Genomic DNA, 27922 nt, shown 5'->3' on the forward strand with positions numbered 1-27922 from the left:
TCAATAGTTTTACATTCACTTTTGGGGAGTCCAATTTTACCTTCACACAAACACACACAAACCTGAGAGTTAGTGTGGAAATGGGATAATCTCAGTTTTTACCCAGTCCATAATCTATTTAAGAACTAGGCTACTAGGCTGTGACGTTTAGGAAGCAGAACCCCAGGCGTATGTTCCGAGGCACTTCTGGGTATGTTCAAACCACCAACCTTTAGGCTAGTCGTCGAGCTCGTAACCATTTGTGCCACCCAGGGGCTCCTTTTCTGGATGAAAGTATTTTTAATTTTTTGTAATTAGCACTACTCTAATTTAAATTATACTCAAGTAAGTTACTAGCCAAAGGAATGTCATTGGCTGCTGTCGAGTTGGCCCCCAACTCATGGCGACCCCATTTTGTGATAGAGTGGAACTGCTCCATAGGGTTTTCCTGGCTATAATCTTTATGGAAGCAGTTTGCTAGGCCTATCTTCCACAGAGCCACTGGGTGGGTTTCAGTCACCAACCTATAGGTTAGCAGCCGATTGCAAACTATTTGTACCACCCAGGCTCATTAGCCAGAGGGGTAAGCAGCAGCAAAACGTATTCAATCAATATTTAAGTTCTATCTTTCTAGAAAGTCAGTTTTGTGGAAATACCATCCCATATTGTCTATATAGAGTCTAAATGATATTCATAAGTATGTAACATGGATTTAAAATTTAAAATATATTTTTCTAATCTTGCCTGAGTAACAGATTACTTTGTCAAGGCTATTAGTCATAGTGTTGCAGGTCTTATTAGTTGTGACCACATACAGTGGTCTACATTGTATATAACATTTCTCAGGAAGTTTGCATTGAATCCAAATTGTTTAATAGGGCTTAATAATCAAAGTGAGGATGTATATATTTGAAAACTATACCATTCACCACCTTTCTGAAAGGCCCTGTTGACACTTTTCATATATACACCACTGTTATTAAATTGCTTTAGAGTTTGTGCTTCTGCCAAAAGAGTATTTTAATATTACCACAATTAGAAACAGAAAACTGTGTTGTTGAAAGCCGAACTGAAGAAAGGTCAATTTGTCAAGTGGCTGGTTGAGAAAAACAAAAAAGAGAAATTGGTAAATAACATTTATTCTTATCTTCTTTGGAAACTTATTGTTTTCTCTTTGTCCTCACTGGTGGGCAGTCACCCTTAGGTAGCTGCTGAAAGAAACAGCTTTGGGCTTATAATGAAGTTGTTACTGGATGGCTTCATTTTATATTGTCATATTTTTATGCCTTATGCAAATAACACATATATAACCTTCAAGATTCAATATTAAAAACACAACAACTAATTTCTGGAGAAAGTATGATAAATATAACATGCGTATCAATTAAATCTATAGCAAGAAACCCATGTGAATACATTTTAGAATGAAGTAGATAAACAGTAGAGCAGATCCCCAGTGACAATGCAACAGTGGACATTATGACTAAGTGTCCCCTCTTCTTCACCATTCAGATTTTGTGTATTTTCCAAATGCTATATGGATTTAAACCTTGCCAGAATCATTTTGCATATATAACAGCTAAACCTTTAATCTACTAGGTCATTAAGCTATTTCTATTATTCATTAATTATTATGGGCAATGATATCAAAGATGCATACATTTCTCAGGCCCCTCTCACTTTCATTACCAGCACTAGCAATTAGTGTTCATTTCAGGGCCATTTTTGAGGGGAAAAAAAGCAAAGTTACTCACCACTTCTCCACAGTTGCTAAATATATGTATCAAATGGAGAATAACAAAACCTGTTAAGATCCAGATGCTGGGTAGATGGTAGGCAAACTTACTAGCTGAACCGTTGATTCCAGCCAGCCTCCCAGACTAACAACCTACCTAACATAGCCACTTAGAAGCCTCCCAGGCATCTCAAATTTAACACGTCTGCCTTAGGCTGCATTCTCTAGAGAAGGAAAACCAGTAAAGTGTATAAATATATACATAGATTTATATCAAGGAAATAGCTCATGTGATTGTAGAGGTTGGAACGTCCCAAGTCCACGGATTAGGATAGAGGCTTCTCTCGATTCACGTGACTGCAGGGGCTAGCAAACCCAAGATCAGCAGATTGCAGACAGCAGGGCTCTCGCTCACAGGCTGTGAAGATCTACAAATCCCAAGATTGGCAGGCAAGGCCACAAGGCGTCTCCTCGTTCATGTAGCTGCAGGGGCTGACAAACCCAAGATGGGCAGAACGGAGAGCAGGGCTCCCAATCTCAGGCTGTGAAGATTGATGAATCCCAAGATCAGCAGATAAGTTGATAGCTCAAGTCCCAAAAGCCAGAGGTCAGAAGAATAGGAGGCAGCCACGGGATCCAGAGCAAGCAAAAAGCCAGAATGTCTGCTTATGTTTGGATGTAGGCCACACCCCCAAGGAAACTCCCTTTGAATTGATGGGCTATTCAAAGCAGATTTCTTCATGGGAGTGATCATATATAAACACTGAGAATCATGGCCCAGCCAAGTTGACACACAATCTTAACAATCACAACGTCCAATATTGACTCTTAGTTTGGTTTCATCCCAAACAACTCCTTGTTTTCACCATTTCATTAAAAGGAAAACCCAAAACATCAGTAAATTCTACTGTCTATGCCCTAAAAAAAAAAAAATGGAAACCCTGGTGGCGTAGTGGTTAAATGCTATGGCTGTTAACCAAAAGCTCGGCAGTTCAAATCCACCAAATGCTCCTTGGAAACTCTATGGGGCAATTCTACTCTGTCCTATAAGATTGCTGTGAGTCAGAATCGACTCGATGGCAATGGATATACCCTAAAAATAGAATAATAATATCACACTTCTCACCATCTCAACTGCTACCCCTTGGCAAGCCATTATTTGTCTTAGTTTCCCAGGACCGCCCTGATTAAATACTACAATGTGGCTGGCTTTAAAGTACAGACATTTATTGTCTCACAATTCTGGAGGCTACAAGTCCAAATCAGGGTATTGGCCATGTTAATTCCTTCTGAGGGCTCTGAGAGAGGAACTGTTCCACGACTCTCTCCCAGCTTCTGGTTTCTGCTGGCAATCCTTACCACTCTTTTGCCGATTGTAGATGGGTCTTCATATGGCATCTTACCCCATGTGATTCTGTTTCAGTTTCTGTTCTCCCTTTTTGTGAGACTACTCAGACGGGATTAGGACTTGCCCCAATCCTGTATGACTCAGTTAATTTAACTGATAACATTTTCAAAGAAACTTCTATTTCCAAGCGAGGTCACATTCACAGGTACCGTGGTTAGGACTTCAGCATATCTTTTGGGGGAACATAGTTTAACCCACAACACCATCATCTCTAGATTACCAGCAGCTCACTAATAGATTTCCTTGCTTATACTTATATACTTAGCCCAAGGAACCCTGGTGGCACAATGGTTAAGTGCTTTGCCACTAACCGAAAAGTTGGAGGTAAGAACCTACCAGCTGCTCTGTAGGAGAAAAGACCTGGCAATCTGCTCCTGTAAAGATTACAGCCTAGGAAACCCTGTGGGGCAGTTTTATTCTTTCCTATAGGGTCGCTATGAGTTGAAGGTACATAATAACACTTACCCCTTTGGCCTATTCTCAACATAGAATGAAAAAATGATTCTTTTCAATTTAAGTCATAGCAATAGCATGTGCCACTTCTGCTCCAAACCCTTCAGTGGCTCCCTATCTCACCCAGAGTATAAATGAAAGTGCTTATGATGGCCTGTACGTACCTCCCCCCGCCCCCAAGACCTGCCCCAATGCCCCCGTTCTGTAACCACTCTTACTAACTCTCCCTGTGGCTCACTCCACTCCTGATTCACTGGCCTCCTTGCTTTTCTTCAAGCAGGCAGGCAGGTTTCTTTCTGCCTTATAACCTTAGCTCTATCACTTCCTGGAACACTTTCCCTACAGATATCTACATGTCTAACTCCCTTTCTCCTTTAAGTCTTTGCGCAAACCTCACCTTCTTAATGGGACAACCCTGAGCACCCAGTTTAGTACTACAGCCTACTTTATCACCTCTCTACCCCTAACTTTGCTTTAGTTTCCTGTTTTCCATAGCCTGTACCAAAGATACCTTCCAATTTACTTATTCATTATTTTTATTTATTATTACCTGTTTTTCCTGCTAGAACATAAGCCCCACAAGGGCAAGAGTATTCCCTCTCACCATTATTGTGTTGTTTTGCATCTAAAACAGTGCTACATTATAGGTGTTCAGTAAATATTTGCTGCATAAATGTATTATTTCATCTATATGAAATTTTATCAGTGATAGAAAATGAGCACCATTAGTGTTCTTTTTCATTAGCTGATATGTTTTATTTACAGTATTTAGTATATACATGAATTATATGAGGGAGGTAGGCTTTGGTTCTGGGACTGAATCTTGCTGAAGATCAGTGAAATTGGTACCCTTGTTTCCCTCCATTTCCCTGCTTTCTTTCCTAATTCATGTGGAGGGAAAGAGAAAATAAGCTGGCAACAGGTGGGAAAGGGAACCACAATTAATTCAGTGCTTAGGTTGTGATGGCCATCTTAACTTACAATACTAATTACAATACGACTAAAGGCCACCAAGACACAGAAGAAACTTCACAGGCCGACATAATCATGAGAGCTTTATGGTCACCAGAAAACGTATATCCTATGAAAGAGAAGCCATTAGATTGGCCAGTCTTGGCCAAAACAATGTATTTTCTTGGTTATTGCTCTAGTTACTGGTGTCCCATTTTCTACTCTTTAAACCTTTTCCTCTTATGGCTGAGGGTGGGAAGAGAAGAGGAAATGTATTGTTTAAGAGCCCAGATGCCACATCCAGACTGTATGTGTTCTAATCTCAACTTTGCTACTAACTATGCAACTGTGAGTTATATTCATATGGCATCTTACCCCATGTGATTCTGTTTCAGTTTCTGTTCTCCCTTTTTGTAGGACTGCTCAGATGGGATTAGGACTTGCCCCAATCCTGTATGACTCAGTTAATTTAACTGATAACATTTTCGAAGAAAAATTCTATTTCCAAGCAAGGTCACATTCACAGGGTATATTCAATTTTCTACTTTAGTTTCCTTACCTGTAAAATGGGGATAATAAGTGCTCAGCTGTTAACCGAAAGGTCAGCTGTTTGAACCCACCAGTCGCTCTGTGGGAGAAAAGATGGCAGTCTGCTTCTGTCAAGATTTACAGCCTTGGAAACCCCATAGGGCCAGTTGTAGTCTATCATATAGGATCACTATGAGTCACTTGGTTTGGTGTCTTGTTGATTAAATTTGATAGGGTTGTTGTGAAGAATAATGCCTCATAACACAGAGTACCTATCATAGTATTTATATATCAGTTATTTTAATAAAATAGTGGAACATTTTCTGAAAAGAAAAAAATATGATTTAAAATTGCTTTCTATATATTACATTTTCATAAAATGCTATTGTTCACAAAATGCTAACTGGATCATAGTCTCAAATTATGATAACTATTATTTTTTTTAAACCCTTTATGGGCTTATTTAAATTTTCAAATTCCTATACTAGAAAATTGATCATCTAGAACACTAGGTTTAGAGACAGAGATGCTGCAGATTGTGATGTCGAAACTCCTTTCAGTTTTTCAGATGTCAGAAATTTCCCTGGGTAGCTCTTCGTCTAAGAAAGAGGTGCACTGTCAAGAAAGGTGCACTTGAGATTTTATCCTATTGCAAGCTAACAAGTTAGCCTGCCACAGTTTCATAGATTTCCGTAGAAGATGTGAGAGTCCCAGGTCAGAGGCAAAGGACTTTTATTACTCACAGGATAAGAGGCAGCATGAACTCATATTCCCATCAAATTCCCATTGGCCCCAAGTCTCACAGGTTGATGTGGAACAGTCAGGTGGATGCTAAGCACGCAGTGGATTTGCATTGGAAGGGAGGAACCCGGAGATTAGGAAACTCCAATCTTTTAAACAGGCTGCTAGCAAACCTACCCAAACTTTGCCCTAGAGGGAGACATTATCTTTATTACCTTGGACCGCAAATAAATTTCTTTGCTCCCAAGGGACATACACACTATCGGTATCTTTAAAACTAAACATTCGGAAGTACAAGAGACCATGGAAATTGAATCCCAACATATGCAAATGTAATACTTATAAGTAAGGCTATTATGATGAAAAGAACATGCACAAAAACTCTGGCCATAAAATTAGATTAACATTATAAATGTAATACGATCAATCCTTTCTGCAAAATTTCTTTGAAAATGTAGTTATCCAATTGGAATAAACCTTTGCAATGATTCGTTCTGTTTTGGGATACCGTTATTATTTGATGACTTAATGAGTCACACATTCTTTTAACAAGTAAATTTTGTCACCCCCCCCCATGTATTTATTTATCCCAATGTTAACTTAATTGGCTAAAATATTTCTTATTGTGTTAGAGGAACTAACACTTTCTCAAGAGTGGCTTGTTCATTAGCAATCTTCCTTTTCCTCTGCCTCTTCCTGATAAAATTAGGTTTCACAAGGTTCAAGAAGTTCCTCTACTGTGGTGTGCAAGATGTACTGAGCTTTGCAAGGTTGATTTCCTTCACTAATAAATATTTATCACTGTTTTTGACAGCTTAATTTTTACTCAACATTTTAATCCTTGAGAACAGTTGAAATTATATTGTTGATTTTTTTGTTTTAAATTGCTGTCATCTTTTTTTTTTTTTTTTTTTTTACACACCAGGGTTACATAATTCATCTCAGTTCCAGAAAAAAGCGGAACTGTCCATTACTACTACTTAATGTATACCTACTACCAAAATAATTGAACATTTAACTTTTCACTGAGTGATAAAAAATACCTTTTTAGTATTCATTGTTTATTTGAAAATCACGACTCGACGGCACTGGGTATTTGGGTACCTTTTTAGTGCAAATCTGTCCCAAATATTGCACGGGCATACACTTACAGTATAAAATTATTTGTTATTCATTTGAAATTCAAGTTTAACTGGGCATCTTGTGTTTTTATTTGCTAAACCTGGCAACCCTACAAACAACCTAGCATCTAGGAGGATTTTATCGCAGGATCACTCTGGTTGTGGGCCTAGGTGTGGTTACAGTTTCAAGGTTTTGATAACGCTATGTCTACAGTACATAAAAGTAAACACGAGTGACTCTGCAAGTTTTTAAATTCATAGATATGTACGAGTGATATTAAATAAGTCATAGCCTGTCTTCTAAGGAGAAAAGGAGCCCAGGTGGCTCAATGGTTATCAGTTCCAAAGGCTGGCGGTTCAAACCCACCAAGCAGCTCCTCGGGAGAAAATCCCTGGTAATCTGCTTCCCCTAAAGATTACAGCCTAGGAAACTCTACTCTGACACGTGGGGTCGCTAAAATGGGAACCTACTGGATGGCACACAACAACAAGGAGAAAAGAAAGTCCCACAGTAACGGCCTGAACGGTCTTTGTTTGCAAAGAAGATGGGAATTCACCGGGGCAAATGTTGCCTCGCGTTTTAATGAGGAAAGGGCCCGAGATCTGAGCACACCAGTAAGGAACAAGTAGGGACGAGCTCCGAGGGGCGGGAGGAAGCCAGTCCTAGCCGAGAAGGGAGGGGCTGAATTCTGGGAATGGGCGGGCTTTGAGACGGCGAGCATTGAGGGGCGGGTCACAGCCAATCGGAACCGAGCAGGGCGGGGCTGAGCCCCGGGGGGGCGGGTCGGGGGAGTGGAGAGGCTGCCAGAGTCTATCTCGGCCTCACCTGCACCTTCACCTTCTTCCCAGCGGGGCGGACGCTGAGTGGGAGATTAACGCCTGCGCGGATCGTCATGGCCTACCCGAGATACGGAGGAGGGGTGAGTCCTGGCCGCCTCGCCGCGGCCTTCGCCCCCGCGGGGTGTGACGCCCTGCGGGCGGTGCCAAGGTGCCGAGTCCGCCCTCTGCCGCTGCCTCCTTCCTCCGCCCCTGGCACCCGGCTGCCCCGGGACTCCTGGCGGTGACAGGAGCCGGGACAGCGGCCGGGCGGGCGGGGGCGGGGGCGGGGGCGGGGGGAATCCGAGGGTGCTCTGGTCCCTGACGGCCGCTAAGGAGCGTGCTTGTGGAGCCGAGGATGTGATGTGTTTTTGGAAATTCCTGGAATGGAGGAATAAAGCACCCTTTTTTAATTCCATTAATCTTTTGTGGCCCACCCACACCCCGCACAGTTTTTGCTGGACGTCCTTTTTCCGCATTTTTGACCACTTCTTGTTTTCTGTTTAAGTTGCTGATAAATAAATGAAGATATGCTCTAAGTGTTTCCTAATTTTTCCTGTTACACCAAGAGCAACCTGTTTTTCTGGACTTTTTTTGTTACACTTTCTTACATAACTGTGTCGTAATATTCTCTGTCGCCTTTGAGAGTTGTGAAGTGTCGTAATTATAATAGCCTGGTGGCTAGCACTTCCTATTTAAAAAAGGAACTCAAACCTTCAGCATTTGCCAATGTTCTCCAAGGTGGAGTGAGCATATTTTGTGTTCATAAAGTAGGGTGTGAGGTGATCCATTGGAGTGTGGGTAGCAAATAGTAGATTTCTGTTTTTATCTCTATTTGTTTTTACCTACACTGAGCTTCACTAGTACTTAATGTAGACTTGATATTGGCACATAACAGTGCCGGTCACACAGATTACTCCTACCTCTGGGAATATATGTATGTGAAAATTTTTATTTTTTTTAAGGGAATGAACATACTCATTCCTATAATTGATTTGCCTGGAAACATGCCAGGGTTCCTACTGGCATTTCTACTTTACAGTGTTTAGCCCTCATTCATCCTTAAACATACTAAGGAAGTGTAAGGTGCCTAAAGAAGACAAAGCCACCTTTAATGATTAATCAAGATAGCGTAAACTCATGGGACTTTTTAAGATTTCCCAGTCTTCTGCACATTTTCGTAAGAGTGAAGATTGCTGTTAGAAATGTGTTATTTTTACTCCTGTTGGGGTGTTCCGAATTCATATATATGTGAATATATATAATATATATATGGTAGAGCAGGGTGATGAGAGTAATGACAAATTTTCATACATTCTTTCTTAGTACCACTTTTGTCAAAGAATGGTTGCAATCGATGGAAAGTTCCATGAGAGCAAAGAGAATTTCTGTATGTGTTTTGAACATTAAAACGCCCTTTTCTGTTTATTTAAACACAAACCAAACCCAGTGCCGTCGAGTTGATTCCGACTCATAGTGACCCTATAGGACAGAGTAGAACTGCCCCATAGAGTTCCCAAGGAGCACCTGGCAGATTCAGACTGCTGACCCTTTGGTTAGCAGGTGTAGCACTTAACCTCTACGCCACCAGGGTTTCCATTTAAACACAAGCAGCTTTTTTCAGTGCTTTTCATACTGATGATACTCTACTCGTTAGAAGCTATAGAGAAATATACTCTCAAACAGCTAGTGGCACTGATTCTTTTAAATGTAATGGGACTATGGTAAGATATGTTGGTTAAAATTTACAGATAAAATTTACACAGTCTATTTACACAGAGCATATTATTCGATGAGGTATTTAAAGCTGTTTTATGTATCATTAATTATAGTCAATCCACATCTTACTTCCTTATGTTTTCTAAATTCTTTTAACAAAATATAAAATAATATGTTAGCTGCTAGACCTATTTGTTTTGGTAGATATTCTGCTTGATTCCAACTCATGGTGACCCCATGTGTGTCAGAGTAGAACTGTGCCCCAAAGGGTTTTCAATGGCTAATTTTTCAGAAGTAGATTGTCAGGCTTTTCTTTCAAGGTGCCTCTGGGTGGACGCGAACTTCCAACCTTTCTGTTAGCAGCTGAGCTCCTTAACCATTTGTACCACCCAGGGACTCCCAAACTACTTGTAGGTTCCTACATTAAATCTTTTCCCCCATACTTGGAATTCTTTTCTCTTTTTCCCTCCTGACAATTTCTGTTCATCCTTCAAGGATATAAATCAAGAAGAGTTTTGTTCAAAATGTTATAATGAACAGACTTGATCTTTTTCCTGCTCCAGACTTATAAAAAGGCTGAGTAAAATGCCTTTCTAAGGTATTAAAAATGCATACCAAGTTCCAAGGTGAATAAGGGAAATATTTGATGCTAGAAATTAAGAGATAAACTGTAAAAAAAAATAGCCGCCTCAAAAAAAAAAAACAAAACCCAAAACCTGTTGCCATCAAGTTGATTATGACTCATAGTGACCCTATAGGACAGAGTAGAACTGCCTCACAGGCCTTCCAGGGAGCGCCTGGTGGATGCAAACTGCTGACCTTTATGGTTAGCAGCTGTAGCTCTTAACCACTACACCACCAGTGTTTCTATTATAGCCACCGTAGAAAATAAATAGCTAGTAGCCTCTGAGGTCAGACTATCTACATTTGAATACATGGGTTATTCCTTACTAGCTATTTGACTGACCAATTCATGAAAACTCTTGAAGTTTTTGGCCCTCTGCTGTAAAAAAGGGGTACATTACTTTACTACCCATAGGTTGTTTGAAAAATCAAATAATATAATAGATGGAAAATACTTATAGTAGTACTGGGATATAAAAAGCTTTCAATAAATATTATCTACTTGTTGTTGTTATTCTTATTATTAGTGTTGAAGAGAACTACTGCTGAAATCATCACTTAATTGACCTTTTCATTGCCCTCATGCTTTTTTAAAAATAAATCCTTTCTTGGAGAGAGGGCATTTCAGCTCTACGAAGTTTCCCAAGATTAGCTGACAGTTTCATTATATTTACCAGATATTCTTCTAAGTATGTTTTTGAGGTGTACTTCTTCGTTTCCCTACAGGTGAAATTTTCTTCTATTTAAAAAATTGTTCCTCCTATTCTTCTGTTAAGATTTAAGTGTTCGATGGGTAGAACCTTTATTTTTTCATTTGTACTACTTTAAAAATTAAAGTTGATTGCTGGATAAAATATGTTCCATTAATTGAATCATGTCTTAATGTAAGACATCTAGCATTTTGTGGCTAAAAGTGCTTTTGCGGTAGGTAAGTTTGGAAGCTTCTGGTAACTATTTCAATTCTTGCTTTTTCACTCTGACAGTTTGAAGATTTTGAAGTTCATATGCCAGGATTGCAAATAGAAGTTGAAGAGCCACTGCCAGGAACAGATCCACACGTGCTCCCCGGTGGATACCCTGGATACCCGGCCTTTTCAGACAGTTATCCCTCAGCTAGTGACCCCATGTGGACTTACTTCACTGTTGTTGCTGGACAGGTGAGAACTAAATCCATTGTTATTTTAAAATAAATGCTAATTTATTGTGTCATTTTAACTGTGTGTGAAATTTATTGAAACTTATCTAGACTAATGTTCTTTCTGAGATCAGAGAGGAGAGTAGTCAACTTATTTCATTTTAAAAAGCCTGTTGATGTGATGCCTGAACTCAGTGTTCTTTTGACTAAAAGAGGAAGCAGTTTTTTTGTAGTGTGGAAATTGACTTCCTCACTTAGTATGCTTCTCTTACTAAAATTCTACAGGAGCCTACTCAGCCAAAACTCCTCAACCAAAACTTATCATCTTTTGAATTATCTTTTTGTTCTATCAGTTGAATCTTTCTATTTCCTTTCTGTGTTTTTAGAAGCATCTTATTCTCTGTGGCTGATTGACACTATAAAGATAAATGAGGAATTTGAGGGAAGAGGCTTTTAGAAGTTAGTGTTCCAAGGAACAAGACTTTGAACTTGAGCATTAATTCCATTAAAAAAAAACTCAGTTAAAACCTAAACATGTCAAAGAGTGTAATAAGAAAACACTTCAAAAATTCATTGATTTATTCAAGTTGTAAAATTACTTTTTTTCCACAGGATGAAGTTATACCATTTATAGTAATTTTAACTTTTCATGGCTAGAAAATTATCAAAGCTAATTATCAAAATAATCATGTTGGAATTTATGTTTCTATTTTAATTAAAAATTAGGGAAGATTATATGATGTTAATTATTGGTCCTGGCATTAGCATGTTATTAGTCCCTAATAAATTTGAACAGATATTTAAAAGGTGATTTTATTATGTCCATTTGGGAAATATAAGACTGTCAATGAGGTACATGAATTCTGTGGGTGAATTCTTGGCAATATTGTGATAAGGGGTCAAGCTTTTTTTTTTCTTTTACGCTCATATAATTATAGTGCTATACAACATTTGAAACTTCAAGTGAAATTAAGTAAGTAGTGTATTATACCCATTTGTATCAGTTATTAATTGCATTTGGTATTAAAAAAGTGTTGAGTAAATTTTAAGGAACAGAAAGAATATAGTATTATAAGATGTGAATTCCTTCCAAACTGGCTAATAAACTTAATGTAATTTGAATCAAATTCCTAAAGTTTTTTTTTTTTGGCACTTTACAAAATTATTTTAAAGTTTATCTGGTAGATTGTATCATTGAAAATAAATAATAAGTCATAATAAAATTAGAATAATTGTGATAGTGTGATCCTAGTATAAATGTAAACATATAATACAAAAGAGTAGGAAACCCAGAAACTTACCCCTGAATTCAGTATATGATGGAGAAAGAATGGATTATCAAATTAACACTGTTGTTGTTGTTAGATGCCATCGAGTTGGTTCCTACTCATAACAACCCTAAGTACAATAGAATGAAACACTGCCCAGTCCTGTGCCATCCTCACAATTATGCTGTGTTTGAGCCCGTCATTGCAGCCACTTTGTCAGTCCAGCTTATTGAGGGTCTTCCTCTTTTTCGCTGACCTTCTACTTTACCAGACATGATGTCCTTCTCCAGGAACTGGTCCTCCTGATAACGTGTCCAGAGTATATGAGACGAAGTCTCACTGTCATTGCTTTTAAGGAGTATTCTGACTATACTTCTTCCAAGGCAGATTTGTTCACTCTTTTGGCAGTGCATGATATCTTCAGTATTCTTTGCCAACACCATAATTCAGATGCATCAAATCTTCTTCAGTCGTCCTTGTTTATTGTCCAGCTTTTGCATGCATATGAGACAATTGAAAATAACCATGGTGTGGGTCAGGTGCACTTTAGTTCTCAAAGTGACATCTTTGCTTTTTCACACTTCAAAGAGGTCTTTTGCAGCAGATCTGCCCAATGCAATGTGTTGTTTGATTTCTTGACTGCTGCTGCCATGAGCATTGATTGTGGATGCAAGTAAAATGAAATCCTTGACAACTTTTTTTCCATTTATAGTGATGTTGCTTATTGGTCCAATTGTGAGGATTTTTGTTTTCTTCGCTTTGAAGTGTAATCCATTCTAAAGGCTATAGTCTTTGATCTTCATCAGTAAGTGCTTTAAGTCTTCTTCACTTTCAGCAAGCAAGGTTGTGTTATCTGCATATCGCAGGTTGTTAATGAGTCTTCCTCCAGTCCTGATGCTGTGTTCTTCATATAGTCCAGCTTCTCAAATTATTTGCTCAGTATACAGGTTCAATAAGTATGATGAAAGAATACAACCCTGACGCACACCTTTCCTGATTTTAAACTATGCAATATCCCCTTGTTCTGTTCGAATGACTGCCTCTTGGTCTATGTACAGGTTTCTCACGAGCACAATTAAATGTTCTGGAATTCCCATAAGAATTAACACTAGACAGACCTGCAAGCGTTTAGTGTTGTTGTTAGCTACTGTTGAGTTCGTCCCTAACTCATGATGACCCAGTACACAATGGAATGAAATACTGACTGGTCCTGTGCCATCCCCATAATTGGTTGCTGATCGGGCCATTGTGATGCATAGTGTTTTCACTGGCTGATTTTCAGAAGTTGATCTCCAGGCCTTTCTTCCAAGTCCATCTTACTCTGGAAGCCTGCTGAAACCTGTTCAGCAGCACTCAAGCCTCCACTGAAAGACAGGTGGTGGTTGTGTGTGAGATGCATTGGCTAGTAATCAAACCTGGGTCTCCCACTTTGAAGGCAAGAATTCTACCACTGCACGGCCAATGTCTCCAGGTATTTAGTAGAGCAACTTAATGTGAAGCAAAGCATTTTATATTTCAGTGACTGGACTTATGTCTATTATAAAACTTTTTTAAGATGAAAATTTTATAAAAGAACTGAAACTGCTCTGGGACCTATTGAGGAATTTAATGGAGAATTTCCTGAAATTTTATAGCATTTAGATCTCAACTCTGTTAATGATTAACATAGTTTTTGGTAGAAAGAATGCACATGTACTCGTGAAGCACGAGTCATATCAACAGACTGCCATCTACCTTGTAGCAAAGCAAAGCAGTGGGAAGAAAGCCAGGGCCTTGACTTGCAGATAAATGAGCAGGTAGAAATTTGATACATGGAATTGAAAACTAATCTTTTATTTTGTGGGTGAAGAAATAGTTAAGATGTGTTTCTTAGTTTTCATTCACCTCAAAAAGGGTTAACAGAGACCCAAATTATTTTTATATTCTTAAACTTATAATGACTTTTTTGTGAATCTTTGTTGTTATGTGCCATGGAGTCGGTTCTGACCGAAAGCACCCTCTGCACAATGGAACAAAACACTGCCTGGTCCTGCGCCATCCTCACAGTTGTTGCTATGCTTGAGCCCATTGTTGGAGTTACTGTGTCAATCCAACTCATTGGGGGTCTTCCTCTTTTTTCACTCTCTATGTTACCAGACATGATGTCCTTCTTCAGGAACTGATCCCTCCTGATAACATGTCCAAAGTATGTGAGATGTAGTCTTGCCATCCTTGCCGCTAAGGAGCATTCTGGTTGTACTTCTTTGGCAGTCTACAGTATTTTCAGTGCTCTTCATCAACACCACAATTCAAAGGTGTCAGTTCTTCACCCTTCCTTATTCATTGTCTGGCTTTCGCATGCATATGAGGTGATTGAAAACACCATGGCTTGGGACAGGTGCACCTTAGTCCTCAAGGTGATATCTTTGCTTTTCAACACTTTAAAGAGGTCTTTTGCAGCAGAGTTGCCCAAATGCAATATGTCTTTTGATTCGTGGATCCAAGGAAAATGAAATCATTAGAATCTTTGGAACCTACGTTTTTTTCGACTTTGCTTTCTCTATAAACTTTGTTCTTTTTCCTACAAAAGAGCCTTCACACTCTTCAAGGTTCCTTTTGGTATATCTCTTGAAAGTATAGAAGTTAGAGAAATTTCTTCTGTGGGCTAAGTTGACCTTTTGTATGAAATGTTACTGAAGCAGCTCATGCTTGAACAGAAACTATCCCCGGACCATACTGGATTAATATCCCTTCATTTTAATTGAGCTGGTCTAAATTTTTAGTAAATTCAAATTTCTCTTTTCTAGAAAGCTGTGAGATTGAGCCTGTTGCCTGCACAATGCATTATTTTTATACAAAAAATGAGAGAAAACTTAGAAGTTTGACTAATCCTTTTATTCTCAGGTAGAATACGATTTTTCCACTTAAGAAGGATTAAAGACTAAAGTAATTTATAACCATGTTACCTTCGAAGTACAAGAAGACAATTTTTAAAAAAATCACTTCCTACCGTTTCTTCTGTTTTAATAATTTGTGCGAGATCGTCTTTTAAAACATACTCTGCAGTGATTAAAAACAATTGGGCATTTGTATTTGTTTTTACAGAGATGGTATTGACAGTGGCAGCTGTCAGACTTAATTGGTGTGTTTTTTTACTGTTGATTCCTGCTTGGGTCATGTTAGAAGTGTGTTCATAGTTTTCACAAGAGCCTTGACATGTAATAATGGTTTGAAACTGTTGCCACGGGACGTATAATAGAGAAGTAGGTAATTGTTAGTTAAACTATGTCAGAAATTTCTTCTAAAGTCCTCCTCATTTGAGGATAAACTTCCTAACCTAACCTCAGATCTGAAAATGTGGCTAAATTTTAAAAATTATAATTTTCTAATTTAAAAACTTAGTATCAAGCAATATTCCCAAAACATGCACGCTAGAGAAATGAGCACTTAGATACCCTGCAAGTAGGGAGTGCACCATTAAGAAGAATGCTTCTCAGTATTTTTTAAATTCTTGTAAGAACCTGTGGAATTTTTGTTATAAGGTGTTCCTTGCCAAAGAGCAATTAAAATATAGAGAGTGTTTATAATACTTAATAGAACTAGTTTATAAAGCACTTTCTTGTTTCTTAGGCTTTTAAGGAAGTATATGTTTTAAATTGGCCTCCTTGATTCTTTCTCCTAGTTGTTGTTTCACATTGATGCCATTGTATGTGAAGTTGTCAAGTGAATTACATTGCCCTGTATTTTTGTAGGAAATAGGTTGAGGTACTGCAGCAAATGAGTGTTTTACCTATTTTGTTTCCATTGTGATTTCTTGTTTGCATGAAACATTTTAATATTTATTTTAAGTTCGGACAGGATTGGGCATTAATCAGAAGAATAGCAGCAAAATGCAGGAGAATTCTGAAGTTTTGCTGGGGGTAACTAACGGTGGGGGAAAAAATTCCCCTTCCAGCCAAAGCTTCAATATCATTTAGAAATAATCTCCCTTTAAATGAGCATGACTGGGAAGGCTATTGAGATATTTAGGCACATTTCTCATTGTTTTAAGTAGAAGTATAATGACTCTTATAAGATATTACTTTGAGTTATTATAAGAAAGGGTGATTATGCCATTTTTCAGAAGTATTGAATAGAAATTATATTTTAAATGCTTAAAAAAGCAGAATGTAATTTAATTATGAAACAATTATTCATGTTGTTTGATGTTCTGTAATATGCCAGTGTTGCCAGTAATTAGCCCTAGAATTTTGTACTTGATAATAATGTTTTGAAAAATGCATATTTATTTATTGATTTAGAACAGCCAATTAACATCTTAATATGCTTTTATACAAATCCACAGAAAATCAGTTTATACATATATTATTTCTCACTTTCTCTCCTCTCTTTCTCCTCTCTCTCTCTGTGTATATATACATATATATATTGTTGTTTGTTTTGTTTTGAACAGGATGGTGAAGTAGATGCCGAAGAACTTCAGAGATGTTTGACACGGTCTGGAATTAGTGGAACTTACTCTCGTGAGATCTTTTTTCTCCCTGTTAAAATTGGAGTAGTAGTTTCATTTTCTAACTTTTTGTCCCCATACTTTAAGTTTTTATCACAGTTATACGTGCTCATAGTTTAAAGACTGAAATAATTTTGCAAAGTGTGTTGTGGAAGTCACTGTTCCTTGTGCCTTCCTAGCTCCCCGACATCAACCACTTAGAGGCATCCTTTTTCACCTGATTCTTTTGGAATTTGCATCCAGATCGCTAAATAGCCTGCTGGTATTGCTATTGATTTTCAGATTTAATGGTCATCAGTCGATGTCTTGCTGTGGAAGATGAGGATTGCTCTCTCATTCTGTGCTCTATGCAGGGCCAGGCCCCGTTCTCCCATTCTTCCAGTATGCTTATGTAGTGATTTTGATTAGATCAATAGTATTTACCTTAATTTAACTACGTAAATACTATGCATAACGGTGTTTTATGATAAAATATGATTGTTTTTCCTTTTTATGTAACTTTTTGCTCTCCCTGAAGTTAATAGTTGTCAGGTATTCTATCATTTTCACCATCCCGAAGAAATTTCTCCTGGAGACTTCTGATGCACTGTGTGAATGGCTAGCTTCCTGGGTTTTCGTCACCATTATTCTGGACATGACTTTCCCTTCTTTCTTGAGTTGGATCTTTCATTTACTCCATTTCTTGTCCTGTTTCTTTGTTCACGTTATTGTTTCGGTGAAACATATTGTTAAGTTGCTTTTTAATAAAGGAGTGCATGGGAGGTAAATTTCTTGTGACCTTACATATCTGAAAATATCGTCTTTCTACCTTCACAATTAATTGATAGTTTGGCCAGGTACAGAATTCTGGGTTACAGATCTTTTTCACTTAGAATTTTAAAGGTATTGCTTCCTTGTTCTAGCTCACATTGTTGCTTTATTTTTCTGTTTCCTGCCTGTATGTGGCTTGTTTTTCCCTCTGGAAGCTTGTAAGATCTCTTTGTTTCTAGTATTCACAGGGTTCACAATGATGTGTTGTGTTGTGCAGGCAACTCCACGGGCACTTTCAGCCTGGAAGCTCATTTGCTTTATTTCTGGAAAATTTTCATCAGTGATAGATGTTTTCTCCAATTTCTCTTTTTGGAATGCCTGTTATTTGGACTGGGTCTTTTACTTTTCCAATCTTTCCTCTCCTTTTTTTTTTTTTTCCTTTACTTTTTAGGAAATGTCCTCAGCTCTGTTTCCGAAACCTTCTATTGCGTTTTTCATTTCTGCTATCATGTGTTTAATATCCAGGAGCTTCTACTCTTTTTTTTTTTTTTTTAATGGATATAACTTCCTCTCATCTCCTGAGACTTAATAAAAATTCTTTTTTTTTTTTTTAATTTACATTTTCTTCTTTCTACATAACATCTGTTACTCTAAGTTGTTTTTTTAAGTTTGTTTATTTTGGTCTGCTTTTCAAGTTAGATGCTTTTCGCAGATGTTTGATGATCCTTGGTTACTCATATTTAACTGAAAAACCTGTTTAGAAGTTCATTTCTGGGATCATGGTTAGGCTTGTTCGTTGTGGGTTCCAGTGTATGGTACTTTGGTGGGAAAGTTTTGTGGTGGAGCTGTGGGTGTTAGTATCTTTAGGACTTTACTCTTGGATTGATTCTACAGTATTCTGCCTGGAAATGAGGACTCAGCAGGGTTCTCAAGTCTTTTGTAAATTGGTATCTAATTGCTTTGTTATTAGTACAAAGCCCTGTCTTCAACCGTGCCTGGTATCCTGCAGCCCATAGACCCTCTTCCAGAGACTGTAACTCCAGACTTCTGGTGGGTTGGGCATAGCAGTGGCAGCCATGCAACTGAGCTGAGGCAGGGAGGGGACTGGGGCTCTAAATGCATCTCAAGAGGAGTTTTAGCCAGTCCTTCTGTCGTTAGCTTCAATTTCACACTCATTTTCAGAAGTACTGCCAATTCTTGAGCATTTGGGGCCTTCTCCAGCGTAACTAGACTGCTTCTTAGCTTTTCTCATTGTTGGTTCAGGAATCTACTTTCTTAGATTTAGATTAGTGAGCCCCCATTTATCCAAAATTCTTTTGTTTTTATTTGCCCTCTCATTCTCTTTTCTCTAAAGGTTTATACCTTTTTAAAAATCATTTTAATGCCAGTTTTAATGGAGCTCAGAGAGGGAGTGAAAATCTGTCATCTTTCCTGAAAATTATATATCTCCCCTGACAAATATTTAATCGTATACCTACAGGCGGCCCCCAGGTTATGAACAAGATCCGTTCCCTTCTGTGTCTTTAAGTGGATTTCGTAGGTAAATCAGAACAGGTGCTAACAGTTCTTATTTAGCCTAACACGTACTTTAGTGCAAGAAAAGGCTCAGAGCCTTTTCAGTGATTTAAAAGCTGTATGTGCACCAAGTGAAAGTGATTGTGATGACGAGTTTGTCATGAATAGGGGTTGGTTCCATCGTTTCAAAGTGAGGGAAAATTCACATAACATTAAAGGGCAAGTGTGAGTTGTCTGTAAGTTGGATGTTCATAACCCGGGGACTGCCTATACACTATCCTATTCTGGGATTGAAATCTGTTTATTTACCAATTCTGCTTTTGCCATTTGTTATCAGTTCAGATTCTTCCATTTAGAGTGTGAACCATGTTAACTGTAGAGTCAAAACGGTGTTATTGACCAAAAAAATGGAATGTCATTCCATAGATTTCTCAGTAATATCCCCTCACCCAGGTAGTTTTTGTATGAAGAAAGGAACATTGGACTCCAGTTCTAACTGTTCTACTTCTTAACCCTATGAACTTGAGAAACGTAATTGTCTGGGCCTCAGTTTATGTGACATCACCTAACACCCAATAACTAACTCATTAAAAACAAAAAAAAACCCTGTTGCTGTCCATTTGATTCTGACTCATAGTGACCCTATAGAACAGAGTAGAACTGCCCCTTAGGCTTTCCAAGGAGCACCTGGTTAATCCAAACTGCTAACCTTTTGGCCAGCACCCAAGCTCTTAACCACTGCACCACCAGGGCTCCTAAAGGCTGGTGGCTGCAGGCTCATAGTAAATACTTACCAAATGAGGTGTCAGTCTCACAACACTGTAACTGACTAACACTGACACCATACTGAACATTTTTTAAAAAATCAGTTATTTTAACTTGAGGAGTCTTTCATACTTTTTCTTTAGTGGGTCTAAAATTTAGCTGAAATAAATTCTTTTTAAAAATTCAAAATATTTATCACATAGTAAAATAAATATAACTTAATTTTTTAAATTTTATTTTCTTTTTTTAGGAAGTTACTAATAACAATTTTGTAAGCTTTATTTGGGTTATTCCTGGGTGGTGCAAACAGTTAAATACTTAACTACTAGCTGAAAGGTTGATGGTTTGAAACCACTCAGAGACACCTCAGAAGACAGGCCTGGTGATCTCCTTCCAAAAGGCCACAGCCTTGAAAACTGTGGATCAGTTTTGTCCTGCGCACATGGGGCCGCCATGAGTTGGAATTGGCAACTAACAACAAAAACAAGCTTTATTGAACTCTACTGACATAGTATCTCATCGTATACTGATATACATGAGATTGTTAATATTTCTAATGACCCTTGACTTTAAGATAATTCATTCTTATTTTTTCTTTTTTTGCCTTCCTTTTCTCCGCCCCCCCCCCCCCCCCCGCAATTTCCAGTTGTTTCAGTTTAGTGTTCATTTTTTCTTACTCGGTCTCTTACAATAAACTATGAAATGATTTACCTACGTCCGTATCATCTCACTTTAGTCTGTAGTCTATTCCTTGTAAAGTGAAGTTTCTGAAATGGAAACCAAGTCATTTTACTATGCTTCTTAAAATCCTTCAGTTACTTCCATCTGTCTTTAGCATGACATTCGAGATCGTCAGCATCTGGTTCTTATCTGCCTTTCTGAATTCATCATATGCCACTCCTTCACATGTACCCTGAGCTGTAACCAGATTTCTGCTCCTCCAACTTCTATGATCTCTGAATACATGCCTAACTTCTACTTAAACCCCACTTCCCACTTGTGTTATGAAGGCAGAAATCCTTCTCCCCAAAACCAGAAGAAACAAACCCATTGCTGTTGAGTCGATTGCGACTCATCATGACCCTTTAAGTCAGAGCAGAACTGTCCCATAGGATTTCCAAGGAGCGCCTGGTGGATTCAAACTGCTGACCTTTTGGTTAACAGCCATAGCTGCTAACCACTACAGCACCAGGGTTTCCCTTTCTCCCTAGGTTCTAGGCAAAGCCAAGTGTGACTTCTCTGTAGCAGTATTTCTTAGTTATTTTTAATAGTTCACTGAGTTTCCTTAATCCCCTCAATAGACTGTGAGCAGTTTTGAAGGTAGTAATTTTTATTTCAGTCTTTTTTTTTTTTTTTTTTTACCATGAATGCCTAATACTTATTAGAAGTTTGTTGATTGGGGTGATTATGAATTTTGGTAATTTTTTTAATGTTTTGTTTTGAAAAACGATATTGTCATAATTTTACATAGATTGGGCAGATTCCAATTCAAATATTGAATATATTTTACAGCTTTCAGTTTGGAAACCTGCAGAATTATGATTGCCATGTTGGATGTATCCTTGAATAAAAATAGAAAATACTAGACTATGAAATGATTTCTTTCTTAATATTAAGCTAGTCGTTAGTTATAAATGACCGTAGTAAATTGGAGAGTTTAAAAATACATTGTGAGATCCTGCTTGAATTCCATCTTTTATGTTTTTACATTGAAATCTATTTATATGATAAATTTGGCTGATTCTACAGAAACATGCTAATTTTTTAATCAGTGATTTGAAGTTTTGGGTCATGTTGGTTTTCTTTGGCATCAAAAGTTATTTTTGTTAATAAACTACCAGAGGGATTACACAGGAAAAATGGGATTTGATGAATTCAAAGAACTTTTCGCAGCTCTTAATGCCTGGAAGCAAAACTTCATAGCCATCGATCAAGACCGAAGTGGCTATGTAGAGCATCGTGAAATGCGTCAAGCCATAGCAGCTATGGGTAAGAATATTAGAATTCTTTAGAATTGATTCAGCTTCATTTTCTTCTTTGATAAGATGAATTTTAATTGCTTTAATTTGCTAAATAATAAAGGGATATATTGTCTTACCAACTTTGCCTAGTTTGATTTCAAGTTGTAAATTTTGACTAAAGATCTTTTTTTTTTTATTGTGTTTTAGCTGAAAGTTTACAACTCGAGTTAATTTCTCATTCAAAAATTTATACTCATATTGTTTGGTGACATTAATTGCAGTCCCCACAATGTGACAGCACGCTCCCCCTTTCTACCCCAAGTTCCCTGTGTCCCTTCTACTGGTTCCTGTCCTGACTAACGATCTTTAACAAAACTATTTTAACTATGATTTTTCAAAAGATTATATGTTACGTATATGCTGGTTAGTAAAATACTTTCTGAATTTTCTCTGTTGATTAAATTTATGCCTCTAATTGTTAGTACTCACCATATTCTCTCGTGACTTGGTAGTATCTCAACTGGGAGGAAAGGCTATCTGAATCAATTGCAAGTCTCTATGTTATAGTTATAGTTTAGGTTTTCAGCAGTAAAAGCCATGTTTGTTTGTTTTCTTTTCCTTATGAACACAGAGTATATACCAAAATACCTCATAATGGGAATTTTGCATTTTAGAATACTTTAAAATAATATAATTTTATTTTGGTCATATAAGCTAAGGTTCTTGGTATACGTTTTTCAAAAAAGTGATCATATATAATGGTGTTTAATTTGCTTACAGTTAATGCCCTTTGAAGTATTTTTCTTGTCATTACCCTTGTGATTTTAATTACCCTTATTTCTAAAACACAAGACATTGTGTTTTATCTCTTTGAAAGTTAAAATCTGAACCCAACTCATGCAGACTTATCTTAAATTCCAATTTAAAGGAGTCAAAACTGGTGATATTTTTGTTTTGTTATATAAATAGACAATTTAATATTGTTGATTTTAGGGTCAGTTCTCCTCATATAAATATGTATAGCTCACTCTAGAGCTTTAGTACCTGCTGGATGAAACTTGATCCTTAATTCAGCATAATTTTGGTAAAATAACATAATCTTTTGTAAAAACAAAAACCTCCAAGGACTTCAAATAAGTAATTGAGTATAGGAAAAAAGGTGTTCTAGATTTTTAAAATTAACATCTTCAAATAAATTCATAAACATTCCAGTTATTTTGCTGAGAGTACCATGGAAAAATCTTAATTTTATCAGTATCACATCCAGATCATAACTATCTAATACAAAACATAATTATCTAATAGGAAGCTCAAAATGCATTTGTGTATTATATTACATTGCATGCTTTAGTTGCCTTTCCTCTGCATTTATCCCTTTACGTTCATTTACTTTTATCAAGTTTCCTGGGTTAAATTTTACTATAATTGCACATAGAATTTTCTCCTATTGTATTTATTTTCATTATTTGAACAGATTATTATCTTTTATCAAAGTCTGTTGATCTAGTAATATATAATGCCAATATGTAATACCTAAGCCAGAATATTCCACCATAAGGTGTATTCATCTCATTAAATGCATAGAATAATCTATAGAGGTGCAAACCAAAAAAAAAAAAAAAAAAATTCCAAACCCATTGCCATCAAGTTGATTCTGAATCGTAGAAGGTACAGCAAGTAGAATATATTCATTTCTATTTCTAATTATTATTTATATTTATGTATTTTTTATTTTTATAAATTTCAATATTTGTGTATATTTGAAGGAGCCCTGTTGGTCAGTGGTTAAAGTACTTAACTGTTAACGGAAAGGTTGGTAGTTCGAATCCAGTAGCCACTCCACTTGAGAAAGATGTGGCAGTTTGCTTCCCTAAAGATTTACAGCCTTGGAAACTCTATGGGGCAGTTCTACTCTGTCTTTAGGGTTGTCATGAGCCAGAATTGACTCAAAAACAGGTTCAGGTTATACAGGTATTGCTATCTGATTATTTATATTTAAAATATACATAAACCAAAACCAAATCCACTGCTGACAAGTCGATTCTGACTCACAGCGACCCTATAAGACAGGGTAGAACTACTCCAAGGGTTTCCAAGGTTGTAATCTTTACAGAAGCAGACTACCATATCTTTCTCCTGCAGAACGGCTGATGGTTTTGAACCACTGAGATTTTGGTTAGCAGTCAAGTGCTTAACCAGTACACCACCAGGGCTCCTTAATACATGTATAGAATTTAAAACTAAATAAATACACATATAACAGGAGTCAGTGCTTAAAATCTTTTTACTGATAGGAGCACATTATCGTAAAAGTTTGGAGACCCTGAGACTGAACAACACAACATAAAAAAAAAAAAAAATAGAACCAAAGAAATACAGTAAGAAGGTTGTGGTTAAGATTACAGTGTGTGAAGAAATAGAATAAGGGTTATAGAATACAAAGGAATAAAATTGGCTTGTTTCTTCCCTTCCCAGGTAACCATGTTGATCCTCAAATTTTCTTTGGCTGTAAAAGATCCTTGCAAGTTATATATTTAATAGAAAGTTTATTTGAAATATAGCAAAGACCACTAATAATCTTTCCTTTGATATTTTTAAAGACCTAGAGAGTTACTGAATTGAAATATTGAAGCATAAAACCTATGAGATATTCTAGACATTTTTTTAGAATCAAAATATATTTTAAATACACAAGAAGATAATTATTTTCTTTTCCTTAGCTTTGACTTTATTACAATGCTAGAATTATGATACTTATGTACCACTTACAGTGTTAATAATGAAGTCTTAGGTCAGTTTCTATCTGAATGTGTTTTGTTTCTACTATACATTTTCTATGGAATGCATTTTAAAAGTTATTTTGTATTACAACTTTATTAAGGAGAATGTAGTGTTATGAGTATTCTTATGCTGGTTAGTTTTAGAAGTTTTAATTTATTAATCTCTTGTTTTTAGGTTATAGATTAAGTTCCCAAACATTAACTACTATTGTTAAACGTTATAGCAAGAATGGCAGAATTTTCTTTGATGATTATGTTGCTTGCTGTGTGAAGCTTCGAGCATTGACAGGTATTTGCGATTTTAAAATGGGTACAGTATTTTGTAGCTGTCTTTCTTGAATAGTCTTTCATTTTCTTCAGTCTGTTTATAATGTGTTTTTTTCTTTATTCACCCCTAAATCTAATCAGAGTTTTAAAATTTTAAACATTTAGGAATATAAATAGTGAAAAATGATTACAGCTCGGTTTTGGAAAGTGGGATATAAGATAATTTAAGATTTAATTGAATATGAAATTACTCAGTTTTTAGGAACTGGGAACACTAGGTAGTTGAAACTATAGATTTTAAATTATAATAAAAAAGGAAATTTTTGTTCATTTTAAGATTTCTTTAGGAGAAGAGACCACTCGCAACAAGGGTTTGCGAATTTCCTATATGATGATGTGAGTATGCTGTTTAACACTTTTGATATTTATATTGTGTTGTATGTGTTCATAGTTACAAAAAACATTTAGGGATTTGTAGTACCTATAAACCAAAAAAACTAGACTCGTTGCTGTCAAGTCGGCTCTGACTTATCATCACCATAGGACAGAGTAGAACTGCCCCATAGGGTTTCCGGGGAGCAGCTGGTGGATTCGAACTGCTGACCTTTTGGTGAGCAGCCAGTGTACCACCAGGGCTCTGTAATATCTATACTGGGAGTAATATATTTTATTGACCATATTATTTTTCTTTATTTTTTTCAGCCAGGCACATATATAAGATTCATTATTGGTACAGATATCTATTTGACTTTATGTTAAATGTTAAAATACTTTTCAATTTTCTGATTGTTAAGTTTTTGGCAGTTCATCTTCCAAATCATTTTTAATGGCTAAAACTACCATTCCTTTTATAAAAAGTAGTTACTTGTGGTGATATTTCTTTTAAGGGAGATAGGACATTTTAATTTATAACACAGTGAAGCTATTTATTTCTCATTTCAAGTGGTTGCTGAATCCAATTCTAGTTTTTTTAAAAAATTGAAGTTATAGGAAATTTGTATTTCACATATGCTTTAATTTTTCAGGTTTTTTGTTGTTTTGTGTATGTTATATTTATTGGTAGAAATTATCGGCTCAGCATTACCTTACTAGTTAGTATATACTGGTTTGAATTACAAGTCTTAGAAACTTCTGAAAGTTTCCTCTGTTATGAAAATGCTTCCATGAAATATAATTAATCAAACAGAGTGAAAAATCATTGTATTGTTGCTAACTGATAATTTTGCTTGTTTTAGTTTTTGCAGGGCACCATGGCAATTTGAATTTCTGGAATTTGAAGGCTAAAGAAATTACTGTGAATTCTTCTGTGTAGAAGAACTGAATTAGACTAATTTGAATTAAAGCTTTCGGGTCTTTGCTATGTTTCTTCTTGTTAAATCACTTCTCTCTATATGTGTGTTTACCTTGGTGCACAGTTCAAGCAATAAAAAGATGTCTTTGTATCTGGGATATTGCTGCTTTTAGAAAAGTATCACTTTACAAATATCTGCATAATGTCATCAAATATTGCTCTGTAATTAATTGATGTAAATACTTCTTAGCCTTAACTTTTAACAATATAAGCTTAGGGGAATGTACTTACAAGATAGATTGTATAAGAAGCTAAGCAATGAAAGCCTAGATAAAACTAATTTATATTTAGTTGAAGTGTACATGTTATACTTTCAAATTTCGTTTATAGTTGTTGGTGTTTAGGGGCCAGCCTGAAGGGGAAACCTGGATTTTATGCCATGTTTTTACCAGGGTTTGTCCCTTCATCACGTATTCAAAGAACAGAACTGCATGGGTCTTTGCTTTACGAAGAAGAAAATCAGAGTTCCTAAAAATTTATACTAATTAGCCTTAGGTGGACCATAAATCATAGTGAAATGAGACTACAGGAGGCATTGTTTTTCCCTTTTTATTTTTTGCAGTGTACACTTACCTTCAATACGTTTGTTATCTTCTGTGGAAAAAAAAAATTCTTGAATAATTAAAACAGTTTTTCAATATGGATAACCTAAAATGGCATCTTTCTCTAAATCTAAATTTTCTGGAAAGCATATTTTTAATGAAATGTCAAGATTTAAATTTGTTCTGTTAAATTGTTTATATGTAGTAATGCCAACTGTTTACAAAGTTAAGTAATCAATCTACTAGTTTGTTTAAATGTTCAAAAATAAAAAGTTTGACTTACATAAAAACAATAGCCAGTGGTTTTTTTTTTTTTTTTTGATTAGGTAAGTATTTTGAGTGCATTTGCGTTAAGGTGGGGTACTGAGCATGGTCGCATCGTGGTTGTTGGTTGTCATCAGTCGATTCCAACTCGTGGAGATCCCATGTGTGCAAAGTAGAACTGCTCCATAGCAGATCGCCAGGCCTGTCTCCCAAGGTGCCTTTGGATGGGTTCGAACAGTCAACCTTTCAGCTAGTAGTCAAGCAATAAACCATTGCGCCACCCAGGGACTCCATTGTAGGCATTACAGCAACATTACTGAGTGGTATTACTAAGTAAACTGGGAAGTAGAATTCCGGTACTCTCTTAATTAGTTCAGTCCCTTTCTTGGCAAACTGTCTTTCTTAATGAAATGTTAATAAGCCACATATTTTTCTTGTGCTTTAACTGAGTATCTTCTAGCCTAAAGGTGAATACAAATTGACATAATTTTAGTATGACTGTTGATTGAATTAATATATAGCTTTTATAAAACTTCATGTTTCATAAAGGATGGAGGATGGATGGCAGTATGTTGAAGGGGTACTGTCATAATATTTACAGAATTTTAAGCCAGCTTTCACTTTTATAAATCCTGGAAAGACGTAAGGTATAGCCACTTTGACATTGATAATTTTATATAATTGGCTGTAAAATTCACTTGATCAGTTTTATAAGAAAATGTGAGCAGATAATTTTTTACTTTGACTTAATTTTTTTTCA

At 36.5% G+C, this 27922-nt stretch overlaps 1 protein-coding gene across 1 annotated transcript; it reads left to right on the forward strand.

Moving 5' to 3' along the window:
- Positions 1–7708: 7708 nt before the first annotated feature.
- On the forward strand, positions 7709–26921 carry GCA (grancalcin). The gene is made up of 8 exons (XM_049887313.1): positions 7709–7836; positions 11059–11232; positions 16911–16980; positions 21510–21553; positions 21839–21986; positions 24914–25027; positions 25343–25401; positions 26241–26921. Exons 1-8 carry the CDS (start codon positions 7810–7812, stop codon positions 26265–26267), a joined length of 663 nt encoding a protein of 220 aa, XP_049743270.1. The 5' UTR covers positions 7709–7809; the 3' UTR covers positions 26268–26921.
- The last annotated feature ends 1001 nt before the right edge of the window (positions 26922–27922 follow it).

The sequence above is a fragment of the Elephas maximus genome, chromosome 6 (genome assembly GCF_024166365.1).
Source record: "Elephas maximus indicus isolate mEleMax1 chromosome 6, mEleMax1 primary haplotype, whole genome shotgun sequence".
Classification (NCBI taxonomy): domain Eukaryota; kingdom Metazoa; phylum Chordata; class Mammalia; order Proboscidea; family Elephantidae; genus Elephas; species Elephas maximus.